Raw genomic sequence first — 22,990 nt, forward strand, 5'->3', positions numbered from 1 at the left:
CTCACTGTGTTCAGATCTATCACTATGACACAGATTTGGGGCTTCTGTTTAAAGTTCCATTTACCTGAGCCTTCAATTCTAGATTCAAATAATTGGCAGCCACTCTATTCACTGCAAAGCCTTCTTCTGCCATCAGATCAGATAAAGAACATGTGTCTCTGTCAAATATTTCAGAGTTCACTCAGGACATCTGGGCACTATGCCCACCAGTCTAGCTCAGGCTTGTGCTGGATTCCAATTGGATTGGATCCAATGCTGGCTGGATGGTGAAAGCTCAGATAACAGTGAGTCCAAAAGTCTGCTGTCCTGAACTTCCCCCTCCTCAGAACTGTTGCTGAAGCCACAAGTTTTTTTGCACATGGCTGTGTGCCACAAGAGGAAAATGAACTCAGTGGATCTTAGGGAGTCTCTATGTAGAATAGATGTTTTTAACTCATTTTGCAAGAGTGCTTGAGATGTTCAGATGAAACAAACTCTTTCATACCTTGAAAATTTCCAGGGTAAGCTACCAAAGATAGCTTTTTGACTTCGCTGGCAACTTTAACTGCAGATGGTATATTGCACATTATTTGTCTGGCTAGTAATTCTGTCCCCCACAGCACAGAGGATTAGAGAGAGATCCCAGCTGTAGAAGGGACTGGGGAGATCCAACATCACTATAGAACAAATAAAACAATTTCCTGCAGCTAAACCCTCCACCTTCTGAATTATAAACAACATATATTGCTTAGAAATATAGCCAGTCTTGAAGGCAGGAACATGATATCTTTGAAGCTACTATTTCACACATGACTAATTGTGCTCTTTTAAGCATATTCAGTTTAGAGTTGTTCTTATCATTCTTTCTTTTCATACCTGGCACCATGCAGGATTCACTAAAGCCACCATCTAGTGACTTTCAAGACATACACTGTCATGATCACTAGAGTGGAATAGTTGCCTTCTTTCTCATCTGACATGTTTTACATTTGATTTCAGTCCCTAAACAGGCAGAGAGAGTGGTGTGTTGGCTAATCTGAGCTAAGTTTTGCTTTAGCCAGTGGAATCGGGAGATTAGTTTCTAGTAGCTCGGGGGAATTACAGAGACTGTTCACTTGAACAAAGCACAGAGTTCAGCTAAATGTGAGCAAAAGGAAGAAAAGGCACTTGTAATAATCAAGATGCTCATAATAAGAAGTAAGAAATAGAAAGCCAAGAGAAAGAAAAGCACGACAAGATATTTAGATATCTATATCTTCTAATCAGTGAGATGTGTAAGAAATGTGGTAAGCTGACTGTGGAGGAGCAGTCATAGAGATACCAGTCAGAAACAAGCATCTCACTTGACGTACTAAGTTAACTTGTCACAACTTGTAAAAAGCTAAGTGATTTTCCCACTGACTTTATCAGGCAGAAGACCACTAGTGCTTATTGGCAAGTAAAGCCTCGAATGGCAAAATACTGGATTTATGGTTTGCTGAGGCAAGGTATGGTGGTTCCCTGTAAAACCAATCTGTGAAGTAGCAGGTACAATGAATTCAGAGCAAAGCTGTGAACAACACACAATTCAGTTAGGTCTAGAGCAGGAAAAAAAGTTTTGTCTCCTGCTACTGCAAAATCAGAAGAAAAACTACAAGCAAAGTTATGCTGAATGACAGCACAAGCCCACCGCAAGAAAACATGACCATGCTTATACAGACACTTTCATTTGCACAAATTTTGATTCCAAAGAACATTCTCTTAAATAAATATTTGAAACTGTGGAAAAGTGACGACTGGCAATAGGAACGCATACTTCGCTATTCACATCTCTGAAGAAGTGTTTTTGCAAAGATGTCTTTGGCCCCACATGAGAGATGCTGTGGCTCTTGTGATTATCTCTCTGTGATCTTTCTTCTTGTTTGGATGAAGGTGCTGTCTCTTGCAGAATAGCTTCTGCAACCTAATGGAAAATTTGTTATAAATATACAATTTTAAGTTCAAGTCACAGCTAGCAGAATCAAACAACCCTCAAAGCCATCTGGTTTTCTGTTGCAATGAAAATTATGATATTTAAACACAATGAATGAAATTCCACATCTTGTTCTGCTAGGGACTGAAACTCACCAGTATCAGACACAACAATCTTTGTATATGGCATCCTAGCAGCTTTATATACAGCACCCTAATATTACTCTCACACTACAAAAATCTTCAGTGGCTTGAGCAGTAGTTGTACATCACCAAATGTCCCAAAGCAGTAGAAATAATACAGAAATCTGGCCTACAACAGAAGTCAATTAGCTTTTTCTTATCCTAGCTTTTATTGGAATTTTTTATATTTTTCCATTCTGTACATGTGACTATAATCTTTTTTTACTGACCTTCACAATCTATAAAAGGATGAGTCATATAATCAGGTGGGTTTGGGAAAATTAAAAATAAAGTGAAATGTAACTTGAAATGACATTTTCAATGGAGCTTAATAGTGTTAGGTGAAAAATCTCATTAACAAGTACATTAAAATCAAATAAAAAGAGAGGCCAAAACTTCTTCACTCCATAAAGCAAAGGACAGGTTAATTGGTGGTTCTAACATCTTTTAAAGAAACATTACTAGAAATCAGATTTTCAAATTAGGGAAATACCTAGGAGTAAATGGCTTGATTTTATTTCCTCCTAGGTTCAGCCACTCTGTGGAAGAGTAGGACTCAACTCACCGGACAGCACCATCTAGAAGATAATTATTCATTCTAGTTGCCTTGATGCACATAGGATGAAGTCGATCCCTCTTTAAAGGCACATATTTTTCTCCCTTGAATACACAGGGAGATGAAATGACCCACTCAAGCCAGACTTCCGTCTTTTGAATTCCAGTCTGAACCATTTAATTTCACCAAGACTTGTTGTCTCCTGTGTAAGAAGTGGGTAACAACATTCTTCTCCCTTCGTTTAACTCCCTTAAATGCAGTTACTCAGTTATATAGTAAGGTAACACGTAACCCTACAAGTATATTAAACAAATGAGATCCTTAATGAGAAATGACAAGAGAATCTGTAAACCTATGATTAAACCATTTTGATTTCAGGAGATCACCAGAGACGTTTACACTAGCCAGCTATGTTTTCTACCCTGATTGTCCTTCCTGCTCCACCTTGGTGTAGCTCCCTTTCAGGAGTCCAGCTTGTGCCTTTGTAAGGCAGGCCACTGACTGTTTTCTTCCCAGAAAGTTTACAGCACCAAATAAGAACTGAAATGATTTTTAAAAAAACATTGCACTGTATCTATCGCCAGAAACCAGCCTGCAGCTGGCTGAAAAGCTGTTTTTTTAAAAAGGTGAGTGGTGTTATACATGTAAAGAGTAGAATTCATTTCAGGAGACTTTAGTTGTCTAATTTAGGTACTGAATGTAAATTATTTATCTAGACTCTCTCCTTAGTTAGTGGAGGGAGACATCTGCCCTGATATAAGTGTCTAAGATAGGTTGGCTGAATCACCTTGTAGTGGTGCCCACCTCATGGGCAAGCAAGGCTAAGTGGAAGAGGACCACACAAAGAGTATGTTCTAACATGGCTTACTACAGAGCTGATTTTCCCCCCTTCAGGCTAAGCATGGTAGGAATGGAGAAACAGTATTCACACATGCCAGCTCCAAAGAAAAACTACTGAATTTTTCAGACAGTATTAAACAGGTAGTATCTTCCAGTACCGGGGTCTCCGATTTTCTGTCCATGAAATTCACAGCTTCTGGCGTTTTTTCTGCTTTCCATCCCTGATGTTCTGAAACTCTGAGCTCATCTCGAAGCTCCATGTTCTGCCTGGTCAGCATCTCAACTTGGTCTCTCAGCTTGCTGTATGCAGCATGCCAGCAGAACTCATTTCTCTTGAACTCCTCCTGCAGTCCAGCAATCTGTTGTTTTAATATCTACCAGTAGAAAAAAAAAGTGTGCCATGTCATTGCCTGCTCTGGACTAGGCATGCCCACCTGATACATCCAGAAGGAAGCATGGAGACCTTTGTTCTGCTTAAAGGTCTACAGTATAAAGGTCTTCAATATAAAGGTCTGCAATATAAAAAGAACACATTTGAACTGATTTCTTAAAAAAAAAAAAAAGAAAAAGAAAACCCAAAAAACCAAACCAACAAAAACCCACTACCCTGCAAACTCCTATATTTAAAACAAACCAATTGTTACAAAGTGAGTGGAGAGAAGTCCTTGCTGTGTGAAGGAAAATCAGGAAATGCAAATAATCATGCAAACAAACATAATTAAATGTGAATGTTTCCAAAAAAAGGCAAGAATACAAGGTGTATATTTTAATGGCAAAAATGTCAGTTCATCAGATCTTCATTTAGTGACAAGGGCACGTGAATAGTTAAGTGGTCCATACAAACAGCAGGGGATTGCAAATTATTGCAAATAATTTTCAATGGAGTTCAGGAAAATGAAAGTCATGAAATTCATTGCATTTTGGAGAGGACTTTTCCATATACATGCATCTCTGTTATTCTTCCCTACTTCTTTCTCCTTCCCTCATCCGTGCTGATGCCAACACTGACTCCTCTTCCTTCAGAGCACTCATGCTGGATACTGCAAATGGAATATTGTGGAGTTAAGCTAGAAATGTGCAGTTTGCTCTCTAGTCAACCAATCCCCACATGCACCCCTTTCCTACTTCCACTTCACTTGCATACCTGCCTACTTGTGTCCTAATCACCATCCTTTCTTTGCTGTGAGCTGCCTGGTCAGAATTTGGCACATCCCTCAGCTGTTTTCAAGAAGAAGCAGACTTCTGAACTTGGGAATCACACAGATAAGTGACTCAGAAAGTGTTTTGTAATTGTTTTGTGGAAAATTAAATTTTTGAACCTGTACTCGTTATGTTTTCAGATGGGAACAAAAGATTAAAACAACTCTATCAAAACTCATCTCTAGGGCTAGACCTAGTCAGGAAACACAATTACTCCCTGGCAGAAATTCTACCAATTTTTTTTAAATCCCAGGTGGAAAGAAAGCTCATATTTCAAAATATTGTGCAGAGAGGACATTCAAAATATTTTTATTCAAAATACTAAAATAACCTCACTGAGTTAATTATCTCCTGTTGTAATTGTTACCGCTAAAGAAATATGGAACACGAGCTGAGAAAACATTCACTATATGCATGGTACAAAAATATGCATTTCAAAATGTACAAATGAAAAATAAAGAAAGCATAGAAAGTTTGAACAAAGGACTATCTTGCCAGTTTTATTTGTTCTGAAACTTTTCTGGTCAAGGAAATCATTGAAATTGTCAGTTTGCTGTCAAATATATCAGCGTGGTTTACATATCCTTTTGCACCAGAACATTGTTCCAGACATTTCTGAGCATTAGCATTGCCTATTCTTTTATCCTATAAAAATACAGCTTTTAGCTGCCCCTGTCTCCTTTATCACTGTCTCACATGGCTCATCATTTTTTTCTTCTCTTTATCAGTGATTCTTCTAGAAAATTACGTAAAGTCATATTATGTCTAGCTGTTTTTAATAGGGATAATAGCCATAGATATTCAGAGATTACTTTATCACTAAGGAGGTTGAAATAGAGGATTCAAACAGCTAGTATCCCCTAAAGGAACTTAGAAGAAACCACAATAAATTACTCAGGGATGTTATTAGGCAGGTTAGGTTGTTAGATACACAGCTAGATATCATCAAAATACCTCAAAGCCAAAGGTCAAGATAGTTTAAAGAAAATAATCAACAAACTCCCAGCTCAGGGATGAGAACAGAGAATGTTGGCCAATAACTCTGTGCCACTGGCACAACAGCTCTTTGTATCAAAATGATGTAAAGCCCACTATGGCAGGAGTTGGAAATTTTTCAAGAGCCAGCTCAGATCTGGGCAAATCAGTACAAGTATAAAGAACATGGGAACCTCCCAACCTTCCTTAAGAAATAGAAGGCACAAATTAATTTTTTTCTTATATAAAGAAAGCTGGATGTACATTTAAAACACAAACCAAAGCAAAATCCTATTAACAAAAAAATCTTCACTGTACACACAACTGTCCTCAAGAAGTAACACGAATAATTGGCCATCTGTGGCAAATGGAAGGAATCAGGTACTACCATAAGATGCCTGCATGGAAGGATATTAATTGAGTTGCATGTTTATTCTACAGAAGACAGCTTACTTGTATTTCTTCTGATTTCACATTTTCTCCAGTGACTCTAGCTGTTCCTTTGAACTTGCTATGGGCAATTTTTTCTTTCTGCAGTGGGTGAATTTGGTCTCTATTGTATTCCAAAGGGTGAGTCAGCTCCTGGCTCCTGACAGTCTTGAGCTGGTCCATTCGTGTTCTGTTCAGAAGGTAAGCACAGAGTATGAAAGACTATAATGAAGGACTGTCTTTAGATGTGCCTTCTTTGGGCATGACTTTTGGAGGGCTTGAGCATGTCCCATATGTGCTGATACTGCTGGGAGTGGCGACAATTTATCAGCACTTGTCAAAATTGAGGTCCTCCTTCACTGGGAACACTCATGTATGCGTTCAGTTGCAAAATTTATTCTATTGAGCAGATGGAAACAATTCTCATTGAAATTTTCTGACAACATAATGACCATGAACTTAGAGGCTTTTAAACACATTTTCTGTTCAGAGAGATAGCTAAATTAGGGCAGACCTGCAGAAGGCACGGCTTGTTCCCTGGCTTTGCACCTATGAAGCACTTCATCATGCAAGGCTAGGGACTGAGCTGTATTTCCAGCAGCCCAGTCATTACTACAAATCAGAACAGCCATGGACCTGAATGAAAGGGGATAAAGTACTTTACTTTCCATAGGTAAATATACTGCAAGAGTTAAATGTGGGAGCTCAGCACCCAGAAGAGATTTTGCCTTTGAACTCAATGTCTCAAGGCATGAGTGGTCTGGAAGTGCACTTAAAAACTCTGCAAAAGGGGAAGAGTATAAATCTTTACATATCCTCAAATGGAATATATTTGCATGACTATGATCCAGCTGCTTAGTCTATTCTTAATATGATCTTAAATTATTTGTTAGCTTCCTGCTTCAGCATATTTCATGACCTACAGCCACCATCTGGCCATCACTATTACTCGAAAAGCAATATGAGCTACAGGAGGCAGCCATGACCTCATGTTTTCCTGTCAGTAATGGAATTTAGCACTTCAGCAACAAAATATGAAAGCTCTCAAAGAAACTAAGAGATAAACGAACTCCCCATATCCTGCTGCTCTTTACAATTCATTACCTAATTTTTATTTTTTGGTTGTTTTCTGTACTAAATAAGCCTGTTTAATATTCTGGTTAAAGGCACACTAAAAAAGGTCTCAGCAATAGTCAACAGAAGGATTAATTCTCCTCACATTAATACAGTTAAATTAGCAAATACAGCCCCTGCATGATTTTGTCCAGCCTACCACTGCTCCATATCCAGACTAGTTGCCCTGAAATACAATGTACTAGAACAAAAGCAAGATGCAAGACTTATATATAACCTCTTCCACTGAAGGCTGAACAGTACTGTCTTAAGTTTCTTGCACCCTGTAAAATAGAATCCAGGTAGCTATTCCTTCCAGCGTCTCAGCTGATACCAACCTCTTCAGAATTGCACAAGGGTTACATCCGTACAAATAAACTAATCATAGCTGGAGCATGAACCCAAGTGTGCAATTGTCCAGAGCTCTATATTGCTAGCATGACCTCTGGTTGGCCGGGCAAGGTTTGGAGGTTAGTGCAGGCCAGGGATCAGGTCCAGCATACAGCTTGGATGCAGCCACTCTGGTCTGCGAGGTAAGACAGGTTAGTCATGTGGAGGTGCTCTGCTGTGCCTCTTTGCCTCAAGGATCGAAAACAGACCCTGGCCTGAGGAAGCGTGGTAACCAAGGGCACCAGGAGCACCACGCAATACTTCTTTGGAGCCTCTGACAATCAGTTCATACCCTGGCTATAAACCGCAAATAGGAGCTAGCTACACAACACAGATATAAAGTACATTAAAAAGGCTAAGCGCTTTGTGCTAACTCAAATTCTTGCATGCATCCCAGGCACACCTCTGCATGAGGCATGTCACAGCAGGCTGGCTGTGAGGCAAAAACATACATGAAGCAAAAGACTTTTTTCCAAGAAAAAGTCTTTCAGCGAAATGCAGATGGGAAAAAGAAAACCCAACAAGTTGGCTGCTGCTGTTGTTCCAGAAAGAGTGGAGATTCAATTCTGTAAGGAAATTATGTCTTAAAAATGGCAAACAAGCTGTCCTCGTTGAAGGAACAGGGAAATAACAATCATTGAATTCTCTGACTGATACCAAGAGCCAGCAGCAACTACCTCAGCGCTGCAAGGGTGAAGCCACAGGCTGCTGCCTTGAGCACTGTCCAGCCTCCGTTAGGCACCAGATACACACAACACCTTACATCCCAACTGTTTTCGCCCTCTTGCCTATATTATTTGTGCCTGCAAAGGTCTGAAAACAAAGTGCTTGGAAACGAAAGAATGGAGAGACTGGGCAGGTCCAGGCACGTCGTGCTGCTCTCAGAAGGATTTTTGTTGCTTCCAGTGAGCACAAGTTGTCAACGTGGCAGAAGTGAAGTGCTACCGATGTGGTGGCCATTTTGTGTTCCTAATAGGGTTGCTGGTTTAAAAGTACAAAGCAGATTCTCGGATTGCATAAATCAGCACAGGGGCAACACAGCCAAGGAGGATAAGCTGCCTTTCGCGATTAGTTTTAGCTCATAAATTAGAAAAAGTGAGTGAAAGGATATACACGTTATACTAGGGAGGCATTTTTGGATAAACATCTGTATGAAAATGCTAGGGGCTACTGCGGCTATTGACATGAATAAATCCACAGAATGCTCTCTTAAAAACCTGCACTATTATGAAAAAAATCAAAGCCATGTCATCTGTGAGGCAGCACTGTCAGCAGGCAGAGAATGCCGTGCTGCCAGAGTGCAGCACTGCAGTAATTCTGCACCAGTACATCACTCCACAGCCAAAACTGACACCAGTAAAAGTAAAAGCAGCACCTAATTTCATTAGTAGTTTTATGAACTCCCACAAATATTCACATCCAGAACACCTATCACAATCAGCCAGAGATCATCTTCCAATATGTTTGAAAGATCACAAACAAGAAGGATCTTTAATGAAACCATCTATTTTTAAGGCATTGGAAGTATTTAGCTGAAAGACAGCTATAGGAGGAAATTATACAAACTGATAAATGTAATTCAGAAATATCCTTTGGCACTAATCCCATGGTCTTTGAAATCAAGAGGAATGGACAAGCAGATGTGAAAGATAATCTCTTACTTTGCAATATGTATTAAAATAAAAAGCCAAATCAATAAATTAGGCTAATTTGGCACTAGTTAAGAACTAGGCTTGAAATGCAAAGAGGAGAAGAATCTCTCCTGTGTTTACAGTAGATGGTACCTAATAATTTCTAACAGATTTCATCACATTAAAAATACATATTTAATTTGATTGTAAGCATGCTCAATTTTTATTAGAGGCATTTGGATAACCTGTAATTAGTTACAGTTATGAAGGCACTTCCATTCCAAACTCCATAATTTCAAAACTTATTTCTTGCAGGGATTTTGTGGTAAGGAATTATTTTTCTTCTATGAAGACGTAAAAGCAAACCAAACCAATTTTCAGCATTTAATAATTACAAATTACAAAACCAACTCTCTTGCATTTTCAAGTTCTTCTTTTATACGGTACCAGCTGTATCCTCAGTCTAGTCTGAAGATAGGTATTCCTGAAATAACAATGCTGTTGGCATTGACATATGCTATACACTTTTTGTTAACTTCAGAAGTATGGGCTACCCTAATGTGAATGTGATATGAGAAGTTTATCCTTTACTCCATCAGAGACTTGATCCCATAAAACAAATTATCCTGAGTTCTTACTGATTTCAGTGTAATCTGAAGATGTTCAGCAACTTATAAAAACCATTTGGCATTACTCAGCTTTAAGACCCAAACTGCAGCAGTGCTTTCAGAGTTGGCTCCCTTCAGTTAGGCACTTTACTTTTAATCTAGACAGCTAAATAAGTGTTTTCAGTTCTGAGACAACACAGATGACTTCGAAAAGAAGCTAGCTAATAAGTAAGAATTTAGCAACCTGATTTTAACAATCCTAAGGGAAATATTTGCCTCACTGCACACACAAATCAATTTCTGGTGTATACAGATTTACCTGTGAAAAAGCATTGCTTTCTCTTGTTCTTCTTTCACCCCAGTCAGTGAAGGGGTTCCTCTGCGATATATGCCAGTCTCTAATCCTCTGGTAAGGATGTTCTGGGTTTCTTCTATAAAGACATCTATGTTAGCACACAGAATTTTCTGAATATTTATGAACCCTCTCTACATATTTAAAACCACAGACTGCATAAGTGCAGTAAGCTTTATTGCTTAATCTATCAATAAGAATAAATGTATCTTTGGCTAATTATGCAAGTATTCCATTTCCAGCATAGTTCTTAGTGGTGCAATCCAAGCCCTACAAATCATGATAAGTGAAACAGATTTGGGAATATATTGGTGTCAGTAGCTGAATTCCTTTTCAGGAATGTGAATGCCACGTGATAGTTCAACCTTATTTTGACTGTAACTTTCAAAGACGGCTCAGGAACCCTTTTTTAACAGCAGCCCTACATGGAGTAGAGTGTGCTTAGCAAGTTGTGACAGAGCAATTGAGAGCCATCAGAAGTGAATATTTCTGCCCCAGAGATTACTGCAGGCAGGACAACTGATTTTGACGGATCCTACATGAGACAGCCAATGGATTTAGGATGAGGAGTCAATGGGGGGGAAGTCCTCCAGTGGAAACTAAGAGAGGAGGAAAGTCAAGAACCAGTTTAATAAAAAGGACTAAATCCTGCTCAAGCAGGATATACGATTTCATTGCCAGAAGTAAGATCACTGGGCCAAAAGGCTAGAAAGATTGGTTGACCAAAGAACTGGGACCACATTCAGGAGAAACTGAGTGAAGATGTGCTTAGGAAATCATCATTTTCCACTGATGTGAGGGTCTCTTTGTCTTAGGAACAAAACACGCAAATTTGAGAAATTATTTTTCCCACCTTTTTTAAAGTCACATTATCTCTGAGGAGGGTAAATAGAAAATGTGAACATTTCACTCTCAGAAGGTCAGTGGGAGGAACATACCTAAGCTACAGGGAACTCTAGCTCCGACTCCAGGGACTCACTGAACATCTCACCCGTCTCATGGGGTCAAAAGTCTGCACCTGATAGTGCTCCTCAACCAACAGACTTAGGAAAAAAGGCTAGTGACGATGGAGAGCCAAGCATAACAAGGGGCTTGCAGATACATTTTTCCCTCTTCTCTTTTTTTCCAGTTTAGGACTGAGAAAAACTGACAGAGGTGGGCAGATACCTAGGGAGCACAGGCAGAATGAGTCATAAATCCAAGAGAAATTTTTTTCCCCCTATGGAAAAATAAATGTAAATCAAAACTCAGGTAGCTCTTACCTAATGTGTCTGTAAACGGTTTTTTATGTGGTTCCTCCACTGCAGGGTTTTCTTTAATCTTGAAAGCAGGAATCTCACCAGCCACTGTTGAGGATGGCAGATGTAGGGTTTTAACATCCCTGGCCCTATTCTCATGCTTTGATTCAGGCTCATGCTCTCTCCTTTTTGATCTTGTGAGATGAAATAGGGAATGCTGAAGAGAAGAGAGAGCCTTGCTCCCTTTCAGCCTGACAGCCCCAGTACTGGAATCACTGCTGCTTGTGCTGCAGGAGAGACCTTGTTGTCTTGAGATAGCTTGAATATCTTGTTTCCTTGGGGGTGATGTGCTGTACTTTTTAACAGACATTTTTTCTGTTCCACTGGGCTCATCACTAGCATAATCACCGTCAGAGAGATCCAAATGTCCGTCAGTATGATCTACTCCCTGAGGCCGATGCGAGGAGGGATACTGAGCATGGTGAGATTTGGAGTTTTCATCACTGTTGGAGGATAAGCAGCTTGACTCACAGGACGAAGCCTGAACGTGCCACATCGAGGCAGCTGTCCCCTTCCTTTGCAACTCCTGCTGCAAGGCTGAGGGTGAGCTTCCCTTCTCCACAGCCTCAGGTGAGCTGCGTGTAATTTTTACTATCTTACCATTGACCATCTTAAAACCAGTATGGATTTGTCTTTTGCTTTCTGAGCTCTGGCTCCCTAAAACAAGTTCCTGTGGGCATACCTGAACCCCCTTCTCACCTGCGCCTGTACCCCACTCCACCTCCTTGATGCGATCTGTTTCTAAATCCTGAAGTGGAGAATGCTTTTGCAGGACCTCCGAGGGACTTTTTGCCCCCTCTGTGAGATGACCCTTCAGAGGCTGATCCACCCTACCCAGGTCCTTTTGCAGGATACCCTCCACAGGTCTTCCATCGGTTCTGCCTGCCTGCCCTACAGAATCCGTATGATGAGTTTCCCTTTCCTCACCTACTTGTAGGTTCACTTCTGTTACTGTTTCAGGACATGGTTGCAGGATTTCAGGCCACCTTCTCTGTGGTGAGTCAACAGGATTTTCCTTTGCATCTTCATCTCTCCCAATCACTTCTTTTTCTCCTGCACTTTGCTGAACTACTTTTGCTTCACAGTCAGTCTGAGCCTTTATCTTCCACTCAGCTAAAGCACAGCCTGCTTTTTTTTCATGTGTACCTATCTGCGTGGAGCTACTGACCTGCAGATTGAAATGAGAGCATTCCCCTGGATGCAGTATGCCTGCATCCACTCGGCAAGGCTGGGAGAATTGACACCCACAGTCCAAACCAGCTCTTCTGGAATGCTTTCTGTCTTCTTTTAAAGGCTTCTGTTTATTTTTTTTGAGCCTTGCCATACCTTCTTTTTGTTTCAGAAAAGTCTTTCGAGGTGTTGCTTTTGCCTTGCTCTGAAAAAAACACCAAAAATGCCAACGATCACAGTCTGAGAATGATTTTGCAGAAAGAAAGATATTTATGATAATTGAAAAAGCTGAGACACCAGAAGTCTTAAAGACACTGGCTATGGGTAACTGAGTACATAAGTAACAGCCCAGAGACTACAGGGATGGTATGAGAACTTTTAGAAGCAGTCACTATGTCATGCCTCCATTAATTCATTAGTAGAGTCAGATGGTTAAGATGGTGCTAAGTGTTCATATGATAGAAGATGAGAAAAGTTCTTCCTTTGGTTTTAAAGGAAGTTTGAGTGCTTTTTACAATGTGACACAGAAATATATAAATGCATCAGTTTGAGATGTTGTCTTGCCAGGGAGACATAGAGAAAATTCCTGAGTGATGAAATGTGCATTTTCCAAGTCAACAAGCCTAACAAAATGCTGAGTCTGACACCTAGAGGTGTCAGACATAAACTCATCTCAAACTGCCCATAAGGCAAAAAACAGAACAGTATTACTGTACTTGGCCCTTGTACAAAAACTGTATTTGGAAATGCCCCCATTCTCGCATTAGTGGCACATGAGAAACTGCATGGACCATTTATTATGATATAAACTGACAGAATCAACCTTGAGGTCTAATTTAGCTAAGTGTGTTGAGACTCGGGCACAAACTATGACCCAGAAAGCATGTGGAAAGGGAAGAATCCAGTGGGGAATATGATTGTGACTGACTAATACAGGTTTTTTACTTTGGGGAAAAATCTTCCAATATCACATGAAAGAACAGTGGAAAAATGTGCTGCCATGCAATGAGCCAAAACAGAGCCCACCCAATACCCAAGTCCATGAGAACTTGTCAAAAACAAAGTGAAGGCACCAATGGCACAGTACCTGCTGCTCCTTCTGCTGTTTTTCTATGAGATGATTGTCTACTTTAAGTTGTTCTTCAGCAAATTCTTCAGAAGTCTTCTGTCTAATACCAATTGCTGGTGTGATTGGCCTAGGCAAGGAACAAGAAGGTACTTATTTGTAAGGTTCTCCAATTAGTTTTCTTTCAGTAATTCTCATGGAGCTGACGTTGAGTTTAGAATTGAAATGTTCTCTGCAATTTTTTTAAAATGTGAAGCATGTTAGTAAAAAACCCACTATTAATTATGTGACATCTAAGTCTCACTTTCAAACATCCTCTCCAGACTAAACATTAACTATGCTTTTAACAATTAACATTTTTTGGCTGGTATCAGTCTCTCCTTAAAAATAGAAAACAGTCAAAAAGAGCTGGTTACAGTCACAAAGAACTCACTATCTCTCTGACAGAGTGGTTTGAATTAGCTGGTGAAGAGTGACAGAGGAGAAAAATAATGTCTATAATGTTGTGGAGGGACAAATTGAACGCTGACTCAAAATGAAGCATAATGCAGCATACATGAACATATTTCACTGGAAATGTGCTTAGAGTCTTAATTTAGTCACTTACTAATAATTTCTACTGAATACTAAAAAATCCGGAGTTTGAGAGGTACTGGTTATGCAGCACATTACTGTTCTTCCTATACCCCACCTCCACCTAACACCACTGTACCATGGATAATCTTCGTTTGTCAGTCTGGCTCTGTCTGTTAGCACAGCATTAAATCTGTAGAGCAAAACTGTTGTTGCTGAGGACTCAACATTAGACAATATGTATTTCAGGGAAGTTTACTTCAAACCAACTACAGCCTGGTCCCATAGCAAAAATGTCACAAAGAGCTAGAGTACATTCTGTGCTTTAGTTTCATCCAGCTCATGCTAAGACCACAACGTGAGCCAAAGCACAAGTGCAGGTGATGGGGAGACAGACTTCAGAAGCTCACTGCTGATCCAAAAAGGCATATGTGGACAGGCCTGCTTGCCCAGAGGTATTTATGGCCCTGCCACCTCTTCCCAGCCTTCTGCTCTGGAGGTCCCTGTCTTCCTTCTCTGCCCAACTCCCGCATGGTTAATGCACGAAAACACACACATGACAATTACTCTCAGTCTGTACTTGCCTAGAAGTTTGCTCCTTCGCTTTTATATTTGACGGAAGGCTCAGTGTGCCGAAAAGCTGCTGCTTCTATCTACATCAGCTGGGGAAAGGTAACAACTCTACGAGCATTTCTTCCATCACTAATGTCAACCTACCCATTCTTGCCCAGCCATGAGCACCCCTCAGTGTGCTGGTACCACTCCTTTTGCAATGCAGTGATGAAGCAGATCAGAGAATTGATCCAAGTTAAAGTTATGTTTCTGCTCTCTCCAGCTAATTTTGACAAGGATAACTTCGTTGACCTGTTCACTGTATAGGCACATAAAAATTGGTCTTGGCACAGCTGAAGAGGCAGAGCAAGGATAAGAATGAATGAGCTACTCAGATGGATGCTGCCATCACAGACTGATGGCCACTGCAGAAGAAATGATGGCATAACAAAAGATGTTATCTCCCCCTGCCAACTTTTGCCTACTTCTATCCCTCGAAGATCATAGTTGCAAACCCAGTTCATTTAAATTGGCTAAACCAGCATCCTATTATATAGAAGTAGATCAACTGTCAGTCCCTAGACCTGTCCAATCTCTGCCCATGCACACCTGCCACTCTTAAGCAAAGGAAAGAGCCTTTGTGTTGCAAATAGAACACATACAGTATGTGTACAAGCAAAGAAAACATGCTTTTGTAGCTTGATTGACTGATTAAGATAATTTCTTACCTGTCTTCTGTGTTTCCAGTCTCCACCTTTCCCTCCATGCCAAAGGGAGACGGAGAAATCTCCTTTACTTGCTCTCTTTGTTCTTCTTTGACAGCAGAAAAAGTTTCAGGTAAGTGCCTTTCTTTTAATTGACTGTTATCTAAGCAGCAGGAAAAAGATCAATGAAAACAAAGCCTTTATAGAATTAATAAATGAAAAATAAACATAATAAAAAAAAATTAGAAATGTTTATATTTTCAACAACATATGCAAGATTTTGATTTTTGAAAACACTTTATAGAATACAACTGAATTAAGTGGGTGGAAGGATGCAACCCATGAAAAAAAGAGGCTCCTGATCCTCAAGTCTAGTTGCTGGAAATAAGGAAAGGGCAAATGGTATGATTTGTGCTCCTTGCCTTTAGAGATTTGCAATGCTTGGTTAATGTGTTCACTGCAGAACATTGCAGTGGAGACACTTTGCTAAAGAGTACTGAACTACTCATATGTCTGTAATTATGTGACCTGCAAGGCAGTTCATCAAACAGTTTAACAAGCAGTATTTGTACCCATGAGACTTCCTAACTGGGCATTTTCTATTCTATTTCACAAAAGTGCAAATTTGTACATCTTCCTATTGAAGCCTACTGGCTATGTTCACTACAAGAAGGCAGCTCCCACTTCAATTAATCTTTTTTCTAGTGTCAGCTAGTGGAAACTTGCTCTTTTAGCTCAAGTTAAGCCTGTCAACTGGAGCAAAAAGCCTTTACTGGCTCATTCATACTACACACTTGTCGTGGTTTAACCCCAGTCAGCAACTAAGCACCACGCAGCCACTCACTCACTCCTCCCCCACCCAGTGGGATGGGGGAGAGAATTGGGGAGGGGGGGGAAGGAAAACTCGTGGGTTGAGATAAGAACAGTTTAATAGAACAGAATGGAAGAAACTAATAATGATAATAACAGTAACAAAATGACAATAGTAATAATAAAAGAATTGGAATATACAAAACAAGTAATGCACAATGCAATTGCTCACCACCCACCGACCGATGCTCAATCAGTCCCTGAGCAGCGATTGCCCCTCCTGGCCAATTCCCCCCAGTTTATATGCTGGCCATGACGTCCCATGCTACAGAATACCCCTTTGGCCAGTTTGGGCCAGCTGCCCTGGCTCCGTCCCCTCCCAACTTCTTGTGCCCCTCCAGCTTTCTCGCTGGCTGGGCATGAGGAGCTGAAAAATCCTTGAGTTAGTCTAAACACTACTTAGCGACAACTGAAAACATCAGTGTATTATCAACATTATTCTGGTACTAAATCCAAAACATAGCACTATAACAGCTACTAGGAAGAAAATTAATTCTATCCCAGCTGAAACCAGGACAACACTGTTGCTGTATTCAGGAACTATGTAGCTCACTTCATCACATTAATGCACCCAGTGCTACTGATGTCCTTTGCAAAGTACTGAAAGGACTTTCTGGTCCAACAAAAGGAATACAAAAGCTTTACATCTTTCCCTCAGCCTTTCCCAGCTACACACCAAAAATCTCCAGTCCAACGGCAACAAGCAGTGCTGTTTCTGCGACCTTCTCACCTGCCTTGCACCAGAATACGGCTGAGGAGGCAGAGGTGACACAGCAGGCTGATGGCAGCAAGGGATGCAGAACCCACGTGTCCCTCCTCACAGTCTCCTATGTGGGGCTGTGCTCTCTCCAGCATGCTCGAATAGGAGACGTGCCCCAGCACTGTAATTTTCAACTAGTACTTCCCAGTGCAAGGCAAGAACAGTGTGTCCAAGCAGCTGTGTAATTCACCTTTGTTTTCTTTTCTGTTCTCTTCTTGATCATCTTGTCTGGAAAGTTTTTTGTGGGGCTCTCAGTACACTGAAGCAATGGCTCAGTGCTTATCCCTTTAAATAAGAATGTGAAGTGTTTTACAAGCTGTTGATACACTCATGCTTCTGTTTCCAGCAGTCAAAACCCACATGTCGCAACTGTCAGGAAAGTCTCAGTTCAGCTCAGTCCTCAAGCACACATTCAGCTGAAGCATATTTCAAAGGCAACTGCACTGACCAGCTTCCACTCAGGAGTTAACCTGATGTACTAAGGCCTCTGCACCTTCAAACCTTAGTTTTACACACATGAAGCAGGTCTAAGTCAGCTCTGCTATCAAAAAAAGCAGTCATACCTCCCTCTTGTCCTCATGTGTTCTTGCTCCCAGGTTCCTGCTGTCCTCATCCACTCCCCCCACCCTTCCCCATTTGTGCTGGCAGAATTATTTCTGAAGTGCTGTGATAAACTTCACTGGGCAACTGACTCAGGTTAACACAGCATGAAAATAATAGTGCCGGGCACAAGAAGCAGACGAGACTCTTTCAGTGAGAGTACTGGTCCTGAGCTAGCTTGAAGAATATGAAATTAAAGTTTCAGTTGTACTATGGGACTGTCTCACAGCATCACAGTCAGGTCTTGCTATAAAAGTTCAAAGGAATCCAGGATGCAGATCTGATTTACATCCTCTTCCCCTTTAAGCAGTTTCATTCCCACTTTTTGTTCCTCTTCTCTCCATTTTGAAATCAACTTTTGATTTCTCGCAAATCGCTCTTTCTTATTTCTCACCCTTTGGTATCTTCCCACAGAAGACAGGGCTGGCAAAGTGTGGCAAAGAGAAGACACCAAGTAGCAGCTCACATTGTTTTTCCATCAAACAACAGAACTCCGTATCAATGTGAGGAACACCAAGACTGCTGACAAAGAGCAGGCCTTCTTAGCTAAAGAAACATGTTCTCTCACCTTTGGAAGCTATATGCACTTCCTACTTTTTATGCCTCTCCTCTAAATATAACATGCTCCCTACTTCATATAACTTAGCTTTTCCAATTTAATGACTTTCTGCTCCATTTATATCTACAAGGCTCAATGTCACTCAGTATGAGAGGCAGGATGATTCTGATTCAAAAAGTAAAAAAATCAAGTTTAAGATACTTTAAAAGCTTTTATAACAAGCCACCATAAAAACAAAGCACCTTCCCCAACCTTTAGTAAAATCAGTAACAATGACTAGCAAGGACAAAAACTCACAGGATTTGCACAATAGCCTTAGCTTCAGATTGCCAGCACTTTTTACCCACCTGAATCTGAAAGCTGCACATGCTCTCCTGAGATTTCTGAACTGCTCTCATTTGGCACAAACAGCGGGGATCTGCTTTGCCAAGCAGAGCGCATTGCCAAGGGAGAAGTCTGTAAGCACTCCAGGCTCTCAACTTGGGAAGACTTTTCTGATGGGAACTGGACAGGAATGAAAGTAGCCGGAAAGCATGGAAAGGGTGGCATCATGGCTACTAGGTGGGAAGGTATCCCAGGAGAAACAGAAAAGCCTAAAAATAATTCCCAGAGAAGACAATTTAGAGAAGCTTAAGACAAATTATTTTGCACCAAACTAGAAATCTCTTGCTACACTGGTATTGCACAAAAACAATGTTGCTTTCAGGTTGCTTGGTGGTTTGCATGTGCACAGTGAAATAATCAAATTCTGCTTTTGTTATTTTATTTAAATTGTAAAATGTGCTTGCTGCAACCATCAGTCATAGCCAAAATTATCGTGTGCTGCAGGGATGCTGAATTAAAGAGACTTCACAAAGTGCTTCTGAGCATGTAAGACACACATTTCCCCCAGGACTCCTTAAGTCTCTTAACAGGTAAAAGTTAAGCATTGCAAAGTATCTCTGAGGCACTCCTCAATGCAAAAGAGGGGAAGGTTTTCCTTTTAGCTCTGGATGGCTGGTTACACATTTTATTAGAAGACTTCCAGGTGGAAAAGATGTAAGCAGTTCTGCACAGGGACCAGAGGCTGGGCTCACCACTTCGAGGAAACAAACCCCTCTGTAAGGTTACAAAATTAGGCTCGCTTCTTATTTTCTTTCTACACACCATGATTCCTTTCTGTCCTGTGACCTGATTTCAACAAGAATACAGAGTGCCTGCAACTGAAATTGCCTCACCTCCCAGCTAAGGCATTTTTTTGGAAGAAGGCTGATCTGTGGATTCAAATCCTGTCTGACTCCACAGGACGCAAAAGAAATCCCAACTCGCTACTTCTGGACAGATGCTCTAACCACACAGCTAGCAGGTAGGCAGAGCCACTTCTTTCTTTGTTACCATGAGACATTAAAATGACAACTTGTAGTTCAATGAGGTTTTGATTTTACTGTTGGTCATTGTATTATTTCTTAAATACATGGCAATATTAAAGCAACTACCTTTATCGTAATAAGATAAATCATAGCCCTAGTAGTTCTTCATATTTTACCTCTTTAAAGCTTAATGGGACCAGATTATGCAATGTCTTTTGTTGCCTTCAACCTACACTGCCTCCGCTAACAAATGAGAACTTTCAGTTCAGATTTCGGTCAGCTTTTCATTCAAGTAACAATTTTGTCAGTGGCTTTATATGTTAGCTAAATGTATCTGGATATGTAAATACACCCAAACAGCATCCTATAAATATATTTCTTACTGTATGAGCTTGGTCCTGAGTTCATGATACTAACTGTACTTGCTTTCTTCAGAAATGCATCAAGTGATTCACAGCACTTGGGGCAGGGGCAAGAGTACTTTGCATGATGAAGCGTAGCAGGACCCAAGGCATTTTCCTTCTCATGCTGTTCAGTCCTTGCTGAGAACCTGAAGAAAGTGTTGCAGCCTAACTGTTCTGCTCACAGTGAACCGGTGGATGTACCAACAAGCATCTTGCTAATTGTGGCATTTGGGCAGGGATTAATGAGCAACATAATTGCTCTGTGGATGTTCTGCTTTGATTAGAAAACTTAGAAGTTGTAGACGGTGTACTTGTTCAACCGGGTCATCGCAGACAGCTTGCTGAGCGTTTGCCTGCCATTTCAACCAGACTTTTCTCTGAGGCAAAAAGCATAGGATCACGAGGATTTCATTTACTCCACCATAGTCTTCATTCTGTCTCTTTCTCAAGCTGTCTCCCTAGTATACAGCAGTGGCTCCTGACAGCTATTTCACAGTGGCATAACTACATCAGGAAAATCGGTACAATGACAGCCAGGCCTGCTGGTATCACTGCTGGTGTGGCTTGGCTCTGGCTGCAGGGTCGATGGTTGAGATCCTGCTTACCCCCCCAACTAAAAAAACTGATTGTCACACAGCATCAAGTTTGAAAATGAGACCTTCAAACAGATGGGACACTGTGTTCTTTCTCTTGTTCCCCTCAGTCTCATATTGCTTTGCACAGCTGGCATCATCGAGAAGCTCTGAAAGGTCCCCACAACACAAGCAGACAACCTAAGCTGCAGAAAGCCAGGCTTTTGATGGTCACCGTGGGGGTGGTGGTTGGCCCATGCTTCCTACCTGGTGCATATACCATATGTTTGATGCCAGTATCTGCTGCACCTCAATAGTGCGAAGGATCCGGTTGTTCGTTGTTTGTCCAGCCCAATTTTTTGTCATTCCTACAGAAGGTTCTCCGGCCCCATGCAGCTGAGAGAGAATGAAGCAAAGCCCCAGAGCTCAGATATTCTTAAAAGACACTGACACTTGAAGCCAGCAGAGACGATCTGGTAAATTTATACAGGTCTAATTATGCATGCATATACACAGATTTAAAAGAGTGGGGGTTTTTTTATTTTCTTCCATTTTTGTTACACTGGGAGTAGAGGGAAGTTAAAAGCCTGCAAGCATTTTCCTGGCCAATGTTGTTTAATTCCACTTTTCTAAACTCTTTTATTTTGTTGGCTAATAACTGCTATTATATACATTAGCGAGGTAGATGAAACTTGCTAAAATTTCAATTTCTTTTATGGCAACAATAATGTAAGGTCATGTTTCCCTAAAGCCAACTAACAACTGCCAAATCCCAGAGTTTCCGGGGCGGGGGGCAGGGGGAAGGCAAGAGACCATAAAGTCTTGGTAGTTTTATTATTATCATTAACTCTGCCTAAAGTAATGCCTATTGTTTTGAGTGGACCTTTGCAAGCAGATGTTCCGCATATGACAACTGAAATAGAATTGTGATTATAAGTGATTCTGTCCAAACTGCTTAAACTAGGTGTGCTATGAAGTATTTTTATACATGTATGGAGGGACAGCAAAAGACATAGCTGTCTCTAACTGAGAGGACTTCCTCACACTATGTATGGTTAGAACATGGGAAGAAAGTTTCCAAAAAAATGTAGCTTTTCAGCTATAAAAAGCTATTTGTTAGACCCCATCAGGCTACAGTGAAATCTAGCATGCAAGGTGCCATCACCTAGGCCAATGTTGTCACAAGTCTACATGATTTCCCTAAATTGTTCTTTCATCATGGGGTCACACGCTGAGGAGAATGTGCTACTAATATGGTGGGAAGGGAGCGGGGGGCTCCTCTTTTTCTACTTGCTGAGCAGATGGCGTTTTCTGGCAATGCCACTGGTAAAATGAAGCTGTTCAAGGAGTTGTATCATGCTGTGAGGAACAGGATGTACTATTAAAGGTAAGAGTCTATTAACATAAGTATGGCGTGATCTTCCTCTTCTTTATTCTACATAAAAGCTGTAACTTTCATATATAGGTACAGAAAAGAAGGATATTTCAGGTTTTCTGTAAAGTTCACCACTATACTATAATTTTCTGCAGTACCATTCAAATCTATACTTCAATAGAAGTCTGTACAGGAGGTCTGTTATTAAACATAAAGGACTCCTCCTCATGGCTCTCCTGGAATTTTAATATATAAAAGTGGAAAGAAGTGTTTTCTGGGGTTTACAGCTTCTGTGTAATGTGTGTAAAGAAATTAACGTTTTAGCCCAACTGCCAGAGGAAGAGCCCCCAGCCACTGAAAACAACTATCAAACCTTCTCTTTCTTTAAGGGACTGCCACATTTCACTGCTGGAGTGCTAGCATCAGCAGGTGAGGGTGCTAAAGCATCAGGAAGGATTCCCCAAGTACCTGGGTTGTAAAGTGCAATGATTTTCTGCTGTTCAGCCACCAGCCTTTGCAGCTGCTCCATCTGCTGCCTCGTCACCTGGTCGTCCTGCCTTGGAGTCTGAAAATATAATGAAGATATAATATCAAACTACCCTCTGGATGTTTTTTAATCAGAAACAATCACCATATCTGGACTTTGGGGGTAGGTACTTCTTAAAGTGTGTATCACTTTTAATAAGAATTTTGACATTTGTATTTAAAACTTTTTTGCCATTTTACAACTCAAGAGTACACTGACACTGTGCAGGCAGTATGTGCCTTGCCAGGTTTTGCTATTCAGCCTCACATCAGCCAGCATTTTCTTCTGGTCTGTGTGCTGGGATTTCCCTCCCACAGAAGCTAAAGCACAAAAGGGAGAGAAGTGTCCATCCGTGTTTCATACCAAGAAGGTGTTAGAACAGCATCAGAGCAGATGATACCCTCTC

The 22,990-nt window shown here is 40.8% G+C and overlaps 1 protein-coding gene across 1 annotated transcript in view; it reads right to left on the reverse strand.

The window, feature by feature from the left end:
- Nucleotides 1-22,615, reverse strand: part of LOC128150201 (centromere protein J-like) — a 35,836-nt gene extending 13,221 nt beyond the window's left edge. The window contains 11 exon segments of the mRNA XM_052806192.1: nucleotides 1,775-1,921; nucleotides 3,667-3,882; nucleotides 6,137-6,302; nucleotides 10,174-10,297; nucleotides 11,469-12,879; nucleotides 13,762-13,870; nucleotides 15,594-15,732; nucleotides 17,390-17,437; nucleotides 17,440-17,484; nucleotides 18,706-18,951; nucleotides 22,527-22,615. Coding sequence (XP_052662152.1) covers nucleotides 1,775-1,921; nucleotides 3,667-3,882; nucleotides 6,137-6,302; nucleotides 10,174-10,297; nucleotides 11,469-12,879; nucleotides 13,762-13,870; nucleotides 15,594-15,732; nucleotides 17,390-17,437; nucleotides 17,440-17,484; nucleotides 18,706-18,951; nucleotides 22,527-22,587 — 2,712 coding nt within the window. The 5' untranslated portion in view covers nucleotides 22,588-22,615.
- Nucleotides 22,616-22,990: the final 375 nt, after the last annotated feature.

The sequence above is a fragment of the Harpia harpyja genome, chromosome 13, assembly GCF_026419915.1.
Source record: "Harpia harpyja isolate bHarHar1 chromosome 13, bHarHar1 primary haplotype, whole genome shotgun sequence".
Lineage (NCBI taxonomy): Eukaryota > Metazoa > Chordata > Aves > Accipitriformes > Accipitridae > Harpia > Harpia harpyja.